Raw genomic sequence first — 18835 nt, forward strand, 5'->3', positions numbered from 1 at the left:
TGCTGAACTGAAATAGATGCCGGTACTGCTTATATTTAGGTGCAGCTAATATTCTAAGAGGTGCAGGAACAAGCAGTAGAAAATGTGAGGTACTGGTACTCGGTTCCAGTAAGCCCCTGGTCAAGTCAAGCAGTGTATCTACTGGTCAAAGCGAAAACATACTTTATGATGGCTTACTGGCAAGTTATAATAATGGTTGTTTTAAAACAATTTGAAGTAACATTCAAAACCAGCTAGTTTTATACACGAGGAACTGTGAAAGAACGCTGATAAACACAGCACAAACCTTTTAGAGGTCAGTTTAAAAGCCAGCGTCTAATGATTACACCCCCGATGGATCAAAAAGGTCAAACTGACAACACCAGTGTTTGACATGTACATCATTTGCAATTTATTTGGCGTAAATGAACACTGATTTGCCATTGAACACCATACAGGGGTGAAAATATATAACTCAATGCACAGATAATTAGTGAAGGTCCTGGATGAAGTTTAAAACAAATCTGCTTTAAGATTCAAGAAATGTATAACTCTCCTCTTTCCCTCGCCTGGGAATCAGCATCATAATCTACTTAGTCTTCCAAACACTGTAGGACAAAAATAACACAGGTAAAGTAAAAATACAAAAGTGGGTTTGGTCTCTTAAATAAATTGATAGCATGAATGAGAGAGAAGGGGGGGTTCTCAGTCATCCAGGAAGTCCTCGTCCAGGTTGACGTCCGAGGTATCAATGTCGTCCAGCTCCATGTTGTCCAGGTCGTCTTCAAGTTCGTCCAGGACCTGGGGAAGTAAACACACAACGTTAACACCTGGCCCATAACACAGCTAATGGTACTGATATTGCAACAGAGTATGTTCATACATCTCGATTTCTTCTCACTGGGTAAAGCGCCTCACCTACTGAACATTTGTCTATTTCTAGGGAGGCTGTTGCCTACCTTGTCCTTCTGTGACTCAGATGAGCTGGGGCTTTCCTCCTCAGGTGCAACCTCAGGCTCTGCCTCCGAGGGGATCACGGCTGCAGCCACGGGGGCCACTACCGCCGCCAACACGGACGCCATCACGCCTGCGGCCAGCATGGTCTCCTCGCCGCTGTCTTCAGCCTGTTGGTGGACGCACACACACAGACATGAGCAGGACTCCACACACAGTACACACCAGGGGTGTGAGATCTGTTTTTTAACATCTCCCCTGTTTCCATCTTTAATCCAGCCAACATGTGAGGGCTTTTCTAGATGTGAAACTCTACTCTTCCACTTCTAGGTCTGTGATATCAAAAACATATCGTCTGTGTAGAACTAGAACTACAAAAGCCTTTAATCAAGTTGGCTACCAATTAGTCTTTGTAGTGGAGGTTTCTGAGAAGAATGAAGACTGACCAGTAACGGTGTAGCGAGGGAGAGTGGGGATCCTTTGGGCTCGTAGCCCGTGGCCTCCTCTAGTATATTACGTTCTTCATTGGGCTGGAGAAAAGAGACACGAGGAATGGGTATTGTGTGTCAACGATCAAACAAAGAGAGCAATGGATGAGATAAGGATGGAGAGAGTGGACAACTTCTGTGATGCAAATATGCATCCATAACTATCTTTCAGATTATGTGAACGTCAGATTATTCACATTTATTAGAGCTCCACCTCCAACCCCCACCACTCACCGTGATGAGAGGGTAGTTGGTGGCGGGCAGGGAGTTGCCCAGGCAGGTCTCACGGAGGAACTGCTCGGCCACGAACGACTCCTTCAGCCCGGGGAACAGGTTCTCATACTCAGTGGGGTCGGCCAGTGACTCAGCCGCCTTCTGGTTGACCTTGGCCAGGCTCTCCCTCCACAGCTTGACCACTCTGGACACCTGGCTGGGTAGGTAGGTCCGGGCCAGGAAGGCCGCCTCGGGCAGCCGGTTGGTCCGGATCAGCAGCTCTAGACAGTGGTCCAGTCTGAGGACAGACAGCCAGACACCAGTGTCAGAGAGAGGTCCAATACACTCCTACTAATCACATGTTCTATCATAAAGAGTAAAGTTATGTACTTTCCAAGAGCTTATTTTTGCTCATTGTTAACAGCTACAACAAGGAATGTCTCACTGACATGGATGAAGGAATAGCGCTGGTGACAGAAAGATTCCATTGGTAATACACTGAACAAAAAAACTAAACAAATATAAAGTGTTCTCCCATGTTTTATGAGCTGAAATAAAATATCCCAGAAATGTTCCATACACACAAAAAGCTTGTTTCTCTAAACTTTTGTGCACATTTTTTTTTTTTTACATCTTTCAGCACGCTTATAGGGAAGGACATTCAACAAGCACAGTACTTACACAAATGACTAATGATTGGCTCAGAGAAATTGATGATAAATTGTGGAGGCTATTTTGTTAGACTTCAGTGCGGCTTTGGACATTATCGACAATTGTCTGCTGCTGGAGTTGTAGTTTTATTTAACTAGGCAAGTCAGTTAAGAACAAATTCTTATTTACAATGACTGCCTACACTGGCCAAACCCAGACAATTCTGGGCCAATTGTGCACTGCCCTATGGGACTCCCAATCACGGCCGGTTGTGATACAGCCTAGAATCGAACTAGGGTGTCTGTAGTGACGCCTCTAGTACCGAGATGCAGTGCCTTAGATCGCTGTACCACTTGGGAGCCCAAGCCTCTCCAACATAATCTAGGTAGAATCAGGAATTCCCCAGGGCAACTGTCTAGGCCCATTACTTTTTTCAATCTTTACTAATGACATGCCACTGGCTTTGAGTAAAGCCAGTGTGTCTATAGATGCGGATGACTCAACACTATTTACTACATGTCAGCTACTAGAGCGACAAAGGACTGCAACACTTAACAAAGAGTTGCAATTAGTTTGAGTGGGTGGCAAGTAATAAGTTAGTCCTAAATTTTACTAAAACTAAAAGCATTGTATTTGGGACAAATCCTTCACTAAACCCTAAACCTCAACTAAATCTTGTAATAAAGAAGGTGGAAATTGTGCAAGTTGAGGACACAACTGTTTGGAGTAACCCTGGATTGTAAAACTGACATGGTCAAAACAATAGCTATGATGGGGAGAAGTCTGTCCATAATAAAGAGCTGCTCTACCTTCTTAACAGCACTATCAACAAGGCAGGTCCTACAGGCCCAAGTTGTCGCACCTGGACTACTGTTCAGTCGTGTGGTCAGATACCATAAAAAGGACTTTGACATGCTTATTATTATTAGCTCTCTATCTCTCCTTGCTCAATGTGGATGAGAGATTGACTTAATCACTGCTTGTATTTATGTGAGGTATTGACATGTTGAATGCACTAAGCTCGGTTTGAACTACTGGCTTACAGCAGACACCCATCATTACCCCACAAGACATGCCACCAGAGGTCTCTTCAGTCCCCAAATCCAGAACAGACTATAAAGAGCCATGACTACATGGAACTCTATTCCACATCAAGTAACTGATGCAAGCAGTAAAATTATATTTAAAAAAACATACAAAAAACACCTTATAGAACAGCAGGGACTGTGAATCAACACAAACAAAGGCACAGACACATGCACACACACACACAATAACATACACACATGATCACATGGATTTTGTACTGTAGATCTGTGGTAGTGGTGGAGCAGGGGCCTGTTACTTTTTATTTTAGTCAACCTGGTAAATATGTATTTTCTTAACCCGTCTTCAACTGCACTGTGGGTTAAGGGCTTGTATAGTAGGCATTTCACGGTAAAGTCTACACTTGTATTTGGCGCATGTGACAAATAACGTTTGATTTGATTTAATGTTGTACATTTTATAAACTGCATTAATTTTGCTGGACCCCAGGAAGAGTAGCTGCAATGGGAATCCAAAATAAATACAACATTGTTTTAGAGAATTTAGCAGTACGGACAACCGGCCTCACAACCGCAGACCAGGTGTTACCCCGCCAGCCCAGGACCTCCATATCCGGCTTCTTCACCTGCAGGATCATCTGTGGGGAGTGGTGCTGAGGAGCATTTATGTCTGTAATAAAGCCCTTTTGTTGGGAAAAACTCATTCTGATTGGCTGGGCCTGGCTCCACAGTGGGTGGGCCTATGCCCTCCAATGGCTGCACCCCTGCCCAGTCATGTGAAATCCATAGATTAGGGCCTAATGAATTTATTTCAATTAACTTAATTCCTTATATGAACTGTAACTCAGTAAAAACGTTAATTGTTCCATGTTGCGTTTATATTTTTGTTCAATGTAAATCACATGATGTGCTCCATCCACCTGCCTGTTCCCCTCTTCTGTACTCACTTCCCCTGCAGGAAGTAGGTCATGAATGCCACGTTGTTCTTGCCGTCCCGCTCGGCTCCCTCGGCCAGCTTGCCCACCATGGCGGCGTTGCCCGAGGCGGTGGCCAGCAGCAGCAGACCGCCGTAGTCCTGGGCGTGATGAAGGCACTCCTGGGCCAGGCTAAACTGGCACTTACTGATGGCCAGCTCTGCCAGCTGCTTCCACTTCTGCTCCGACTGCCACCAGAGAAAACGGTTCTAATGTTTACATTCACGTTATACAGTACTGTCAGTTAGACGGATATCGTAGGAAGTTGAATCCTCACTTCAAGCTAAAACAATTACATAGTTAAGCATCGTTAAGTGCAGCTTAGCTGAAGGACGGTTAATTAATTTAATTTAACTACACAGTCCATTCAGATCTAAATCAGATGTTGACTAAATAGATTTAAACCTAGAAGATAGTCTTCAGTATTGAATAACTAATTGTAGAATGACTGACATATTCATCTTTAGTCTTTGAACTCTTGTAGTGTGTGTGCAGTGGTCTCTCCATAGCCTATTGTACTGTAGGTCTCACCTCTGCCTCCACAGCCAGCTGATAGGCGATCTTCAGCTCCCCCAGCTGCAGGGCAAGCTCAAACCTGTGCTCCGAGTCTGATGACACGGCCAGAGCCTGCTGCTTGAAGCCCTGGATGACCAACAAGAACATATCAGTAAACATTGTAACATTTCATGCAAAGACACAGTCAGTTCACACAACAGCAGCCACATAACATTTTTGTTTTGAAATGGAGAGCCCAGAAATGCTAGCATCCCATAGTCTAGCTAGAATTCCCGTTGCACCCCGGCTCCACCATAGGTTCAAAATACTACATTTTACTTCATCTATTCGCCTCACTTCCTCTGTGAACAGGAAGTTTCTGACCTGTTTCTCCAGGAAGTGTGCTACGCGGGTCCTCTGCTCCTTGGGAATGGTGGGCAGCACTTTGTCGGCCATGCCAAAGTCCCGGCGCATCACAGCTGTCTGGTACTCCAGCACAGACACCAGTAGGGAGTAGCTGACGATGTTCAGCTCCTTGTCACCCAGGTACAGGCGGTCGTCCTTGGGGATGTAGCCCAGGAGGTACATAGTTCTACGGATGGAGCAGATAGACCATATGTAATAGGGATTTAAAAGGAAACTGATCACACTTTGAGATGGCGTTCTAGGACTGGTTTCCAATGCACAGATAAAGCCTAGTTGTCGACTAAAAAGCATGCTGAATGAAGGAAGATCTTTTCATAGGAAGATCTTTTTAGTCCAGGACTAGGCTTAACGTGTAACTGACAGCGTTTTAGCAGCGTCAAATCTGTTTATATACACCAGGGAAGAACGATGCCTCCTTATTTATTGGACATTTTCTGAGCACTTTCATAGAATGTTTGGGAATGACGTAGAGTAAGGCATTCTACAGCAATATATAGTGAGAAAGCGTCCGTGCGTTTTGGACAATTAATAGACACCGCAGTAAATAAAACCTAATAAAGATGTCGGCCCTGTCCTGGACCAGACTCTACTCAGACCGGTGCGCCATAGACAATCAGAACTACAATAGACGTGTATGCAAATAAGCCATATGGGCCTGCCATCATTCACTTTCAACTGGACTGTGTGTTTACAGGCAGTAGGGCCTGCCCTCACTCACTTTCAACTGGACTGTGTGTTTACAGGCAGTAGGGCCTGCCATCACTGACTTTCAACTGGACTGTGTGTTTACAGGCAGTAGCAACAGTGCGACTTTAGACCATTAAAAAGCATTTGCACAAGCCACAAAATAGACCTGAATGGGTTTCTGCAGTAATGTAAATACCACAGGAGTCCTCTTATATTTGGGAACTTTACGGTCCTATTGATCAAACCACAACGAACAGGTAGGCTCTCTTCCTCCCTAAAATCAACAACAAAGGTTAGCCAGAGCCAGATGAGTGACAAACCCTCTTCTTCAGCTTAAAGTTGGCTGTCAAAATTGCACTGATAAACGATGGGGAAAAGTAGCTTGCCCTTCTGCAGCTTGCCTGCCAATGCATGCTTGTCCCAACCCACATTTTGCCAATTGAATGGGAACTGCCTGCCTGCCCATTTGATCAATGCCAAATACATGATTGACAACTAAGAGATATTCATTCTGTGGAGAATATTTGTTCAAGGTCAGCATAGCTAGCAAAGCTAACCAAATGACACCTGCATCTTTAGCTGTAGCCACTGAAAAACGGTGAGGGAGAAAAAGTCAGTCACTCACCCACTTGTCCAATGACATGACATCCTCCCAGCAGCTAGCTAACTAACATTGGTCTCTGTATATTTAGCTTCCTAAATAGATACGCTAGCCTATTAGGCATGTTATGACTGACTTGTGATCATTGCCCTTGCTAGTTTGATTATATTGACATTCCCAGCCTTAGTTACATTCATACGCTTTTGTCCCAAAAAATTTAAAGTGAAACAGTGCATATCGAGTGGGTGCAGGCAGCAAACAATGTACCAGGCCAGCTTCCAATTATAACCCGATAGAAATATTGTTTGGACTACCAAGGAATGTATTGGTGAATTATATTAATCATGTTCTGAACAACATCCATCTATTCTGCAAACTAAGTCTTACTGTACGTCTTGGAAGTTTTTGTTGGTTTTGTAGCATAAACTGGGAATTTGATATTTTTGGCTGATGTGACTGTCTGTTCGATATCTGCAAAGTAGTTCAAACGCTGTCAGTTCCACTTTAATCTCTGTCCAGAACAAAAAAATACACTTAGGTTGTTGAGTAAGTTAGTGGGCTTCCCCCCCCCGTTTATTCAGTTCAGTTATTTGCTGGATAGTCTTGTTGTAGAATGAATGTCAATGTAGCCCAAGCACATATGCTGCTTTCAACGCAAAAGGACTTGACTGATTCAAATGTTGCCCTAAAGAGGACACTAGTGGGGACTTTTGGCTTTACATTAGCTGACATAACACAAACAGGTTATTGTTTCTGGTCTTATACCCCCAACACCAGTGCTTACACAGCCAGCAAGACAGGGGTCGCACTCAAAGCAGCACTAAGCTCCACGTATTCTTCAACTCCAGTCTCTTACTCCTGGATCGTATTCACTATGAACCAAACAGAAGGACCTACCTCAATTTGGCCAATAAGAAATATTTGTTTTTGTTTTCTGTTGCAAAACGTATTGCTACGCTGTGCTCTAATAAATATAACCCTGGTTCGCCGTACCTGTCCAGGTGAGCGATGGTGACAATCTCTCCCCCCACAAAGTAGTTGAGTCTGTTGACAGAGCTGGTGTAGATGAAGCAGTCTCCCACCCATAGGCCTGTCTTCACCACCTCCTGGATCTCCCCCTGGACCTGGAGGATCAAAACAGACACAAAATGGCCGACAGATTAGGGAGGAGGAAGGGAGGTGGGTGTTCACTGGTGTTATGTTGTCCAGGGCACCAGAGTATTTGCCTGTCACACACACACACCTCAAAGGCGTCTTCGATGCCATCTTCGGTCACTCCCTCGTTGTTCTCTTGGGAGGCGGCTACTTTCTCTGACAGGTAGCGCAGGATGAAGAAGGAATCCTCTGTGGCTATACACACCAACTCCCCTGAGTCTGACCAGAAGATCTACAAACAGAGAGAGAGGGAAAGAGAGAGGAGGATGCAGTGTTATCTCATGCTTCGCTTACGGTCCTGATGTCATGATGATAAAAACGTTAATGTCATATGCACATTTCTATCAATATGATACTGGGTAGAAAGGCAAACATTCCCCGAAACAGACCCTTGTACATGCTCCAGTACATATCTATATTCTGATAAAGATGCTATTTTCTCAACAGTACTCACATGTTTGGGCTGGATCTCGACGCGGCGGATCAGCTCTGTGTTTTCCCAGTCATAGAAGGCCAGACCGTTCACTGACCTGACGCCTAGCAAAAAGCCTCCATAGATACCTGCAGGGAAATTTATATCAGGGTCATATTCATTGGGCACCAGTTGGAAGAAAACATACAGAAACACATATGGACTACCTGGATTTGTCCAATAAGAACGTTCATTTCATTTTCTGTTTTCATTACCTGGCGGGTTCCATCAAAACTGTCATAACAATTTGTTTGCAGTATCTTTGTTCACACTACTAACTACCTGGGCCGGCCTTCTTCCACTTACCTTCAGCACCAAAGTCTGGCTTGAAAGACTTCTTCTCCTTGAAGTTCTTGAAGATTTTGACCACACTGTTGCTTTCCCTGATGGCATACCTATGACAAGACAGACCATGGACATTTGTGAGTGACAGAAAGTAATCATCCATTGATGGAAGAAGAAAATAAATAAAATGACATACTTTGATTGGTTATTAAATTCAATTATATAAAGCTAAATCCCAATTGCTGTGAATGAATTGTAGGGGTGTGTGTGATGGACTCACTCGGAGGAGTCGTGTGCCCATACAAACTCCTGCGCTGAGCCGAAGCTCTTGTTCCTCAGGGCCATAGCAGTGTAGATGATGTACTCTCCGTCTCCACACACCACAACAAACCTGACAACACAAACAACAATGCATATGGATTAGAGGGGCTCTATAAAACTTCCAGATTTTCAACAGACTCTAAAGTTGAGGTGTGTTTGGAGAAATAGCCATTTCTGGAGATGTGGAACACGTCTTAAAGTATGTGTGTGTGTGTGTGTGTGGGGGGGGGGGGGGGTCCATATGTTTTCTAACAAATTTGTTTTTTTGATATAACATTTGAAAACAGCTTTGCCTTTAAAGGTGTGGCACACAAATATGCAGTTGTTGTGCAAGACATTTGAATATATTCCCTGAATAGCTGACACGGGAGTCCAATGCAGTGCGGACTGACCTTCCGTTGGGGTTGTGCTGGATGGTCTGGGGGTAGATCTCACAGCTGCCCATGTCTTTGACGGCCAGCGGCAGCCTCTCTCCATCCTTGATCTCCGTGTCGCCCATGGCCTTCAGGTTTGCCTGCTGCACCTCCGAGTGCTTGGCCCAGATGATCTTCCCACTGGTGTCCATGGACATGGCTGGCTCCTCACGCCCCAGCTACAGATCACAGGAGAGGATGGAATAAAGTACCAAGGCTTTCAGGAGCGCAGAGGAGATATCACTGAGTAGTTGTTTCAACATAGAAAGGTAGTTAAAGAGTACGTGTGCAATATGTACAAACAGAAATTCTATCAAACTCAGTGGAAACCCATCAGTGTGAAAATATATAATTTTTTCTTGAGTTTGACTCTTATGCACAAATATATAGTCATTGACGTTTCTATTGAACACCTTGATGATGATGCTGCCTTCGTCGTAGCCCAGCGCCACGTTGTTGGAGCCTCTCAGGCCACACACACACCACACGCGCTCCATGCCATAGTTCAGCGTGCTCTCCAGACGGTACGTACTCGAGTGCCAGATACGCACAGTGCCTAAGGAACCAGAGAATGGATTTAAAAAAAAAATGTTTTTATTTAACGGTTTTATTTTTCAATATGTAAAATCATCCAGAGTGGAGCAAATATCTGCTCAGCAACAACAGAAGAAGTACTTTCAGAGGATCGGAATATGATAGAGTGTGTATCAGGAATTTCCTCACCGTCCTCTGAGCCTGTGATGATGATAGGCAGCTCTGGGTGAAAGCTGACGCACGACACATTCTGGGCGTGGCCCTCCAGGGTCTGCACACACGTCTTGTTCTGATGGGAGGAAATAAAGAGAGAGTGAGAGTGATACTCTGCTACAAACATCTACAATACATATTTTTTCTTGGTGAGAGACAAGGGGATGAGAACGGTCAGCAAGACTAAAATAGTCATGCGCAAACACACAGTCCACTAACCACGCCTCCATTGAGTAGGTGAGGCACAGGACAGCACTCACCCTTAGTAACGCAGTAGTGAATGGATGCTTTGCATAGTGTCTTACTGCATTTACTACTGAGTAACACAGAATTTGGCCATGCTCATCTACATATAAATCTGAATCTACTACAGTAGAATGTCATTTCACTGCTTGTTATGATCTGGAAGTGGCTACATTGTTTCATCCCACCTCTGTCTTACCTGGTAGTCCCAAATCTTGACCAGACGGTCATCAGCACCTGATATGAGGTATGGCTTGTCCCCTCCGCTGTAGTAGTCAATGCAGTTGACTCCTTTCTCATGGCCCTCAAGGGTGAAGTTAGGAGAGGAGGAGCCCAGCTGCCACACCTGGGATAAGACAGACCATGTGTCAGAAAAAAACAACACTCACAAACATCGACACTCTATGGTTGTTGTAAGCACACAACTTTTGTTAAGCAGTCATCACACACACACACACACAGTGTCTGGTGTTACCTTGATGGTTCTGTCCAGAGAAGCGCTGGCAAACTGGTTGTTGTCTTTAGGATTGATGACGATCTGCATGACGTAGTGGGTGTGGCCCTCAAACACCTGACTGCAAGACCACTTCTTCTCCCAGTCCCACAGCTTGATTAGCATGTCGTCTGGACACACACAGGAAGTAAGTCACTTAATATCATACTTGTGTGACAGAGAATGAGTTTGTGCATTTGACACAAGTATAAAAAGACGGGAGTCAAAAAAAGAAAAAGAAGAGTTACTGATTGCGCACCACTGCTTGTGAGGATGTAGGGCTGGGTGGGATGCACGGCGATACAGCGGATGTAGTCAGAGTGGGCCTCAAACATGTGGACCCTCTCCAGGGTGTTGTAGTTGAACACACGGATCTGCATGTCATCCTACAGAGAGGAAGGAGGAAAGACAATGCAAATGCAGTGAGCACGTAATCTCCATTCTACAAGTCAACACAAAGTGGTGGAAGATAAGATAGACCATCAGTAGTTCTCGTTTCTCATTAGATGCTTGTCCTGAATTTTAAATCAGCATCACTCACCGCTCCGGTTATGACCCAGTTCTTCCTGGCTACAAACTTCGATGCTCTCACTGGAAGGTCACACACTTCGAAGGTCTTCACCAAGGTCTGGATTGGAGATATTTACAAATCGTACATTTTAATTGCATATACGTTTCGCTTTGAGTTGTTTAACTCCATGGTTCAAGTACTCAACATCAAACTGGAACCGTGTGTGTTTGTTTACCTGTGTTTCGTGGTTCCAGACACAGACACTACCATTGTACAGGCTGGCCAGCATCCACGGCTCGGTCGGGTGGAGGTCCACGCTCTTCACACGGTCTGACCGGGCTGTCAGCTTCCGCTTGATGTCCAGCCGGAGAGGCTGTGAGACAGATGAGATGCTGTCAAGTCAATCCAAATAAACTGACAGAGCAGTGCACAGTGTACTGATCTGGGGTGTAATCATTAGTCCAAACAGTTGCAATTTGCAACGAAAACTAAAGTCTATATTGGACAAATTCAGGTAGGCCCCTCCACGTTTCATTCCGTTTGCTTCTATTAAAGAAACGTTTTGCAACAGAATCGGCTTAATGAATACACCCCAGATTGCAGATCATAGCTAGTTTGCAAGCTAATAGTGATAAAACTCTAGCTAGTACACAATTACTAATCCTTCCAAAATCCACAAAAATTTAAACACAGCACAGTAGCTAGCAATGCAGCTACCGTACCATCAAATAAAAATATTTTACATGCAAAATGTAGAGAGATGGCTAGCTAGATAAATATTGACTACAATATTGGATATTGATTACTGCATTGTTGGGTTTAGAGCGTGTAAAAAGGGCATTTCACTGGAATTATGCATGTGACATTAAACTTGAAACTGCTCACGTGTAACGGTAGTAGGGAAATGTGATATGTACTGTAGCTAGCTAACGTTAACTAGCGTAATTAACTAGCTACGAGGACAAGCTCATCATTGCCAAAGGATAGCTAGACAAAAGGCTTCTAAACATATATATATTTTTTTAAACCTTTATTTAACTAGGCAAGTCAGTTAAGAACAAATTCTTATTTTCAATGACGGCCTAGGAACAGTGGGTTAACTGCCTGTTCAGGGGCAGAACGACAGATTTGTACCTTGTCAGCTCAGGGATTTGAACTTGCAACCTTTCGGTTACTAGTCCAACGCTCTAACCACTAGGCTACCCTGTCTACCCCTAAGCCACAAGACTCCTGAACAGCTAATCAAATGGCTACCCATTTTTACACTGCTTCTACTCTGATTATTATTCATGCATAGTCACTTTACCTCTACCTACATGTACAGTACCAGTCAAAAGTTTGGACACACCTAATCCTTCAAGGGTTTTTCTTTATTTTTACTATTTTCTACATTGTAGAATAATAGTGAAGAAGTCAACACTATGAAATAACACATGTGGAATCATGTAGTTGTAACCAAAAAAGTGTTAAACAAATCAAAATATATTTTATATTTGAAATTCTTCAAAGTAGCCAGCCTTTGCCTTGATGACAGCTTTGCACACTCTAGGCATTCTCTCAACCAGTTTCATGAGATAGTCACCTGGAATGCATTTCAATTAACAGGTGTGCCTTGTTAAAAGTCAATTTGTGGAATTTCTTTCCTTCTTTTAATGTGTTTGAGCCAATCAGTTGTGTTGAGCCAATCAGTTGTGCTGCGACAAGGTAGGGTTGGTATACAGAAGATAGCCCTATTTGGCAAAAGACCAAGTCCATATTATGGCAAGAACAGCTCAAATAAGCAAAGAGAAACTTTGAAAGTTTCTTCAAGTGAAGTCGCAAAAACCATCAAGCGCTATGATGAAACTGTCTCTCATGAGGACCACCACAGGAAAGAAAGACCCAGAGTTACCTCTGCTGCAGAGGATAAGTTCATTAGAGTTAACTGCACCTCAGATTGCAGCCTAAATACATGTGTCAGAGTTCAAGTAGCAGACACATCTCAACATCAACTGTTCAGAGGAGACTGCGTGAATCAGGCCTTCATGGTCGAATTGCTGCAAAGAAACCACTACTAAAGGACATCAATAAGAAGACTTGCTTGGGCCAAGAAATACAAGCAATGGCCATTAGACCGGTGGAAATCTGTCCTTTGGTCTAATGAGTCCAAATTGTAGATTTTAGATTCCCACTGCCGTGTCTTTGTGAGATGCAGAGTAGGTGAACGGATGATCTCATGGAGGAGGTGTGATGGTGCTTTGCTGGTTACAGTATCGTTGATTTACTTAGAATTCAAGACACACTTATCCAGCATAGCTACCACAGCATTCTGCAGCGATGTGCCATCCCATCTGGTTTGCGCTTAGTGGGCCTAACAATTGTTTTTCAACAGGACAATGACCCAACACACCTCCAGGCTGTGTAAGGGCTATTTGACCAAGGAGAGTAATGGAGTGCTGCATCAGATGACCTGGCCTCCACAATCAGCCGACCTCAACCCAATTGAGATGGTTTGGGATGACTTGGACCGCAGAGTGAAGGAAAAGCAGCCAACAAGTGTTCAGCATATGTGGGAACTCCTTCAAGACTGTTGGAAAACCATTCCAGGTGAAGCTGGTTGAGAGAATGCCAAGTGTGCCAAGCTGTCATCAAGGCAAAATATAAAATATATTTTGATTTGTTCAACAAATGTCACTGTAAGGTGAAATATCTTCTGTATTCAGAGCCTGTGACAAATACAATTTGATTTGATTATCCTTGCTACTTAGCTAGCTAGTTAGCAAGTGTTTGGCTAGCTATCATCATTCCCAAAATATAAATGCATTGGAATAGTTTAGACACAAGGACGAACAGTACTACCGCACCTGCTGTCTCGACCTCTGAATTCTCGGCTATGAAAATGCAAACTGACATTTACTCGTGATATAACTTACTGACCTGTTGCACCCTCTACAACCAATGTGATTATTATTATTTGACACTGCTGGTCATCTATGAACACCATATACTCTTATAATCTCCACCCGGTACAGCCAGAGGACAGGCCACCCCTCAGAGCTTGGTTCCTCTCTTAAGTTTCTTCCTAGGTTCCTGCCTTTCTAGGGAGTTTTTCCTAGCCACCGTGCTTCTACATGTGCATTACTTGCTGTTTGGGGTTTTAGGCTGGGTTTATGTATAGCACTCTGACATCTGCTGATGTAAAAATGGCTTTATAAATACAATTGACTACCGTTAGTAGGTGGACAAATTGTGAGCTGACTGACTAGCAACAGGCCTAGCTTGTTTTGCTAGCTATCGTTACCTTAGCTAGCCTTAGTTAGCATGGCTAGCATGTCTCAATCACTACTTTACTGACATAAACTGTTCACATGTCACCAAACATTACAATTCAGACTACATATCTGTACGTAATATATAACTTTCAACATCGAATGTAAACTTGTCTCACCATGTTTTATCCCTGGATTGTCTCTCTTTATGTGAATGAATTACGAATAATTACAGTCGGTGCTGCGTTTTCTGTGGACGGACTGTCGAGTAGTGACGTGGAACCCATGAAACTTCCTGAAACTGCGTGCGATGCTAATCGATGACGTGTGGTTTGGGGTCGTGGCACTTTTTCCAAGGTGCACTGCTGTAGTTTAGCTATAACTTTGTTAAAATTACTATTTCGAACATAGCATATACATGTTGTGCACATTAAGATGTTTCTGCAGTTTATAAACATGTTCCGACGGTTATTTCCCGAACTAAATGAATCACTGTGATGGCCCAAATTCCAGTATACTTGCTGCATTTGCCCAACTGGAACTCATCTTTGTAAGACTGGTGTTCAGTCCAGGGTAGAAAGCATACCCACTAGTTTATGTTCCTAATCCTATATGGTTTAGGAGTCTTCACTGTGTATCAGCTATGGCCATATGGAATTGTCTTTGACCAGGTAGTAGTTTCTCAAAGTTGTTTATGCCAGCTGGGACCAGCAAGCTATGGTCCCTCTTGTGTCAGGGCTTTTCCTGCTTGGGGGACCTCTCACATTAAAACTAGAACTGTAAAACTGACTCCGTTGTAAATTAACTATCTCAGCACATCCCTTAGACAGACGCTGGCCAATGACACAGAGGTTAAGAAACACTGGGCTATACAAATGAGTCTAATAAATGATCAGCCAGAGGGACGTTTAGCAATAATAGTGGGTTGCCATGATCAACTTTGAGAGGTTTTAGGCTAACACATGACGGATTCATTTCTATGAAAAGACTGACAACATTGTATTAGAGTTATGGAAGATTTGCCCCAACAAAAACAACATATATAAGGCTGAAAAGAGGGAACAATAAACAATGCTTTATTCAGATTTGCTTGTGTTATGATATGAGTTTGAAACAGTATGACAAAAGAAAGTGGTGAATCCAGTAACTTATATCCAGATGTCCTTTATTCTTTTTTCTTAATGTTTAAACCCCTACAAGCAGACTATGTCCTCACAGGTCAGTTTCTGTGAATTCAGATAATACATCTAAAGTGTCTGAGGTCAGATATCAATTTTTGTATTGGGAGCTTGGGCTGTCATCTTCCTCAACTTATCTCATTCCCTTTGAAGAAACAGGATAGGTCTAGGTCTTGTCCTGGTCGATCAGTGCAAATGAAGGAAAGAATCATTGAGATGCTACCTTGGAATGGCGTTCTCCCTGTCAGTCTGTAAAATAAGCTGCACATCCACTTATATCCTGCAGGTGGCGATATCTCTGTGCTGTTCATCAGTTCCTGAAGAAGGGGCAACATTTCGATAACATTCAGATACAGTAGAAGTGACATGTTCTCTGTCATGCACAGTATGGAATAATTTCAGGTCCACATTAATATTTCTAACTGCAATGTTAAGGATAGAGATGCTATACTGCCCCATTGCTTATACAGTATAACTATTATGAACATGATCGTTCCAGTGCTTCCACCCACGGTTGGCATTTTCCCCCTTCTGGGCACACAGTTTGTCCGCCTCCCCCAACACAAGAGCCTGTTAAGATACAGTAAAATATATAGTGTTTAAAAAATATATTGTTTCAATGTCTCTCTATAAAGGAAAACACATTTGTAAAACAAAAGGGAAATGCTATTATCCAAGGGCTGAGGACAGGAAAATAAGTAATCAATGAAGTAGAGAAAATATAATAATAATAATAAGAAACAGAAAAGGAAGATGAGGATTAGATGGAATGATCTGAGATTATGTATTTCTTTTTATTTCTTTGCCACATTTTTAGCAGTTTTACTTTAGTGCCTTATAGGATGCATGTTTTGGAATAATTGTATTCTGTGTAGGCTTCATTCTTTTCACTCTGTCAATTAGGTTAGTATTGTGGAGTAACTACAATGTTATGAATCTATTTTACATTAATCTTTCAGTGAATACTGCTGAAGATAGTATCTAAATGTAATATATGGTAGACCTGCATATTGGCACTCTATACAGTTACAATACAGCATATTGGCACACTAAATAGTTACAATACAGCACATTGGCACACTAAATAGTTACAATACAGCACATTGGCACACTAAATAGTTACAATACAGCACATTGGCACACTAAATAGTTACAATACAGCACATTGGCACACTAAATAGTTACAATACAGCACATTGGCACACTAAATAGTTACAATACAGCACATTGGCACACTAAATAGTTACAATACAGCACATTGGCACACTAAATAGTTACAATACAGCACATTGGCACACTAAATAGTTGCAATACAGCACATTGGCACACTAAATAGTTACAATACAGCACATTGGCACACTAAATAGTTACAATACAGCACATTGGCACACTAAATAGTTACAATACAGCATATTGGCACACTAAATAGTTACAATACAGCATATTGGCACACTAAATAGTTACAATACAGCACATTGGCACACTAAATAGTTACAATACAGCACATTGGCACACTGTACAGTTACAATACAGCATATTGACACACTGTACAGTTGCAATACAGCATATTGGCGGTGGTAGTGCACACTGTACAGGCACTAGTATGTATGTGATAATAAAATATATTTGACATTTTTTCTCATCCTTCTCTGCAGATGGATGGAAGAATATTATACTGTATATACCATAGTGGTAATCCATGGAGATAATGGAGAAAAGAATCATCCTCAGTGCTTTCATGTATCCTCAAAGTTATCACTGCTCTCCAACTCTGATTTGCCATTGAAGTCTGCTGGCGTGTTGGTTCTGTTGAATGGTTAACCTTTGGCTGAATCATATGTGAATGTGTAAAGTGTCCCAGTCTCTTTATATATCAGCCAAGGCTGAGGGCAGAGTACTATTGCTAAAATAGTCGAATGCTATGGCGATAGGGGGGGAAGAGACGCCAGATGGCCAGTCCGCTCCTGATCCTTTCGGCTTTAATGAGAGAAGATATATGGCAAAATCACTGGTAAGACGATATTGGTGCCATTTTTTGTATCATTCTATGTTCTACCTCACTGACTGCCCTGGTAGTGTTCACACCAGTAAGCCATCCATCAAAATTATTCTCTCATTTTTAAAGGGGGCAAATGGGGAGATACTGATAATGGGATTTATATGTTCATATGAATGATTAGAATATTCCACCCTGAAACCATATGATTGTATGAAATTGATTAGACTCATGATGAAATTGATTAGACTCATGATGAAATTGATTAGAATCATGATATTATTCTAATGATGTGTGTGGTTTTAGTCAGTAGAATTATATATCCGTGAGTATAGTTTATGTCTCTTATAGTATCTTAAAAACAGACTGCCGACCTTGGCTGGGGCCACTGAGAGTACTTCCCAGGGTCTCCCTATCCTGAGGGAGGATGAGGAGTAAGTCTCACGTATTCCCCTAATCTTTGTCGGCCGGGTAGCAGGACATTGTGTGCTAATGTTAGTGTGAATGTGTGTGCCTATGTTAGTGTGAATGTGTGTGCATGAGAAGCCAGTATAAAATGAATCGTTTTGTTCAACAGACCAGCGCTCTCGTAAATAAACTTTCTGACTATCGTAGCTGGGCCTCCGTCTGTTTCATTTCAACCAGTTTCTTACAAAATTCTGGGTTTCAGGCTGAATAGTTAATTGAATTGGGTTTATGAACATTGAGAACATAATTCTCGTAACAGATACATAGCGCCAATTCTCACACGCACGCACGCACACACACACACACACACACACACACACACACACACACACACACACACACACACACACACACACACACACAGGACAGATAGGCAAACAGCTCATCGACTGAATCTGCACCGTTGAGAGTTTTTCTTTTTCTTTCTTGTCCCTTGCATTTATTCTGCTCAAACATCAGGCTATTGAGCTTTGAGATTGCAGGTTGATCAAGTTCAAAATTTGCAAACCAAGTATCTGCTAATGGAAAACCGTGTTGAAATTGTGCTGAATCTACCATACACACTACTGTTACTAGACACACCTTGTAACAGACTGCTGGCCAGGGCATGTGAGATTTGGTTCTGGGTTCTGAGATTAAACTTCTACAAACACACACAAAAAAACAGTCAGGCTTAAATAACAGGACAAAAGCCAAAGCAAAAGCTTTTGCTTGCTGATAATCCTCTTCAGGGGCGGACTGGGACCAGAAATCAGCTCTGGCATTTCTAACACACCGGCGCATTTTTGTCC

The 18835-nt window shown here is 42.7% G+C and overlaps 1 protein-coding gene across 1 annotated transcript; it reads right to left on the minus strand.

Annotated features, from left to right (window-relative positions):
• Nucleotides 1–364: 364 nt before the first annotated feature.
• On the minus strand, nucleotides 365–14713 carry copb2 (COPI coat complex subunit beta 2). Its single transcript, XM_020462724.2, has 21 exons — nucleotides 14582–14713; nucleotides 11390–11527; nucleotides 11185–11271; nucleotides 10903–11029; nucleotides 10626–10774; nucleotides 10350–10496; nucleotides 9884–9983; nucleotides 9574–9716; nucleotides 9140–9339; nucleotides 8707–8817; nucleotides 8448–8536; nucleotides 8124–8230; nucleotides 7758–7901; nucleotides 7508–7638; nucleotides 5185–5392; nucleotides 4837–4947; nucleotides 4279–4493; nucleotides 1656–1932; nucleotides 1380–1463; nucleotides 939–1103; nucleotides 365–780 (listed from the first exon to the last, which is right to left on the minus strand). The coding sequence occupies exons 1-21, from the start codon at nucleotides 14582–14584 to the stop codon at nucleotides 685–687; spliced, it is 2832 nt and encodes a 943-aa protein (XP_020318313.1). The 5' UTR covers nucleotides 14585–14713; the 3' UTR covers nucleotides 365–684.
• Nucleotides 14714–18835: the final 4122 nt, after the last annotated feature.

Source organism: Oncorhynchus kisutch, linkage group LG27 (genome assembly GCF_002021735.2).
Source record: "Oncorhynchus kisutch isolate 150728-3 linkage group LG27, Okis_V2, whole genome shotgun sequence".
Classification (NCBI taxonomy): Eukaryota; Metazoa; Chordata; class Actinopteri; order Salmoniformes; family Salmonidae; genus Oncorhynchus; species Oncorhynchus kisutch.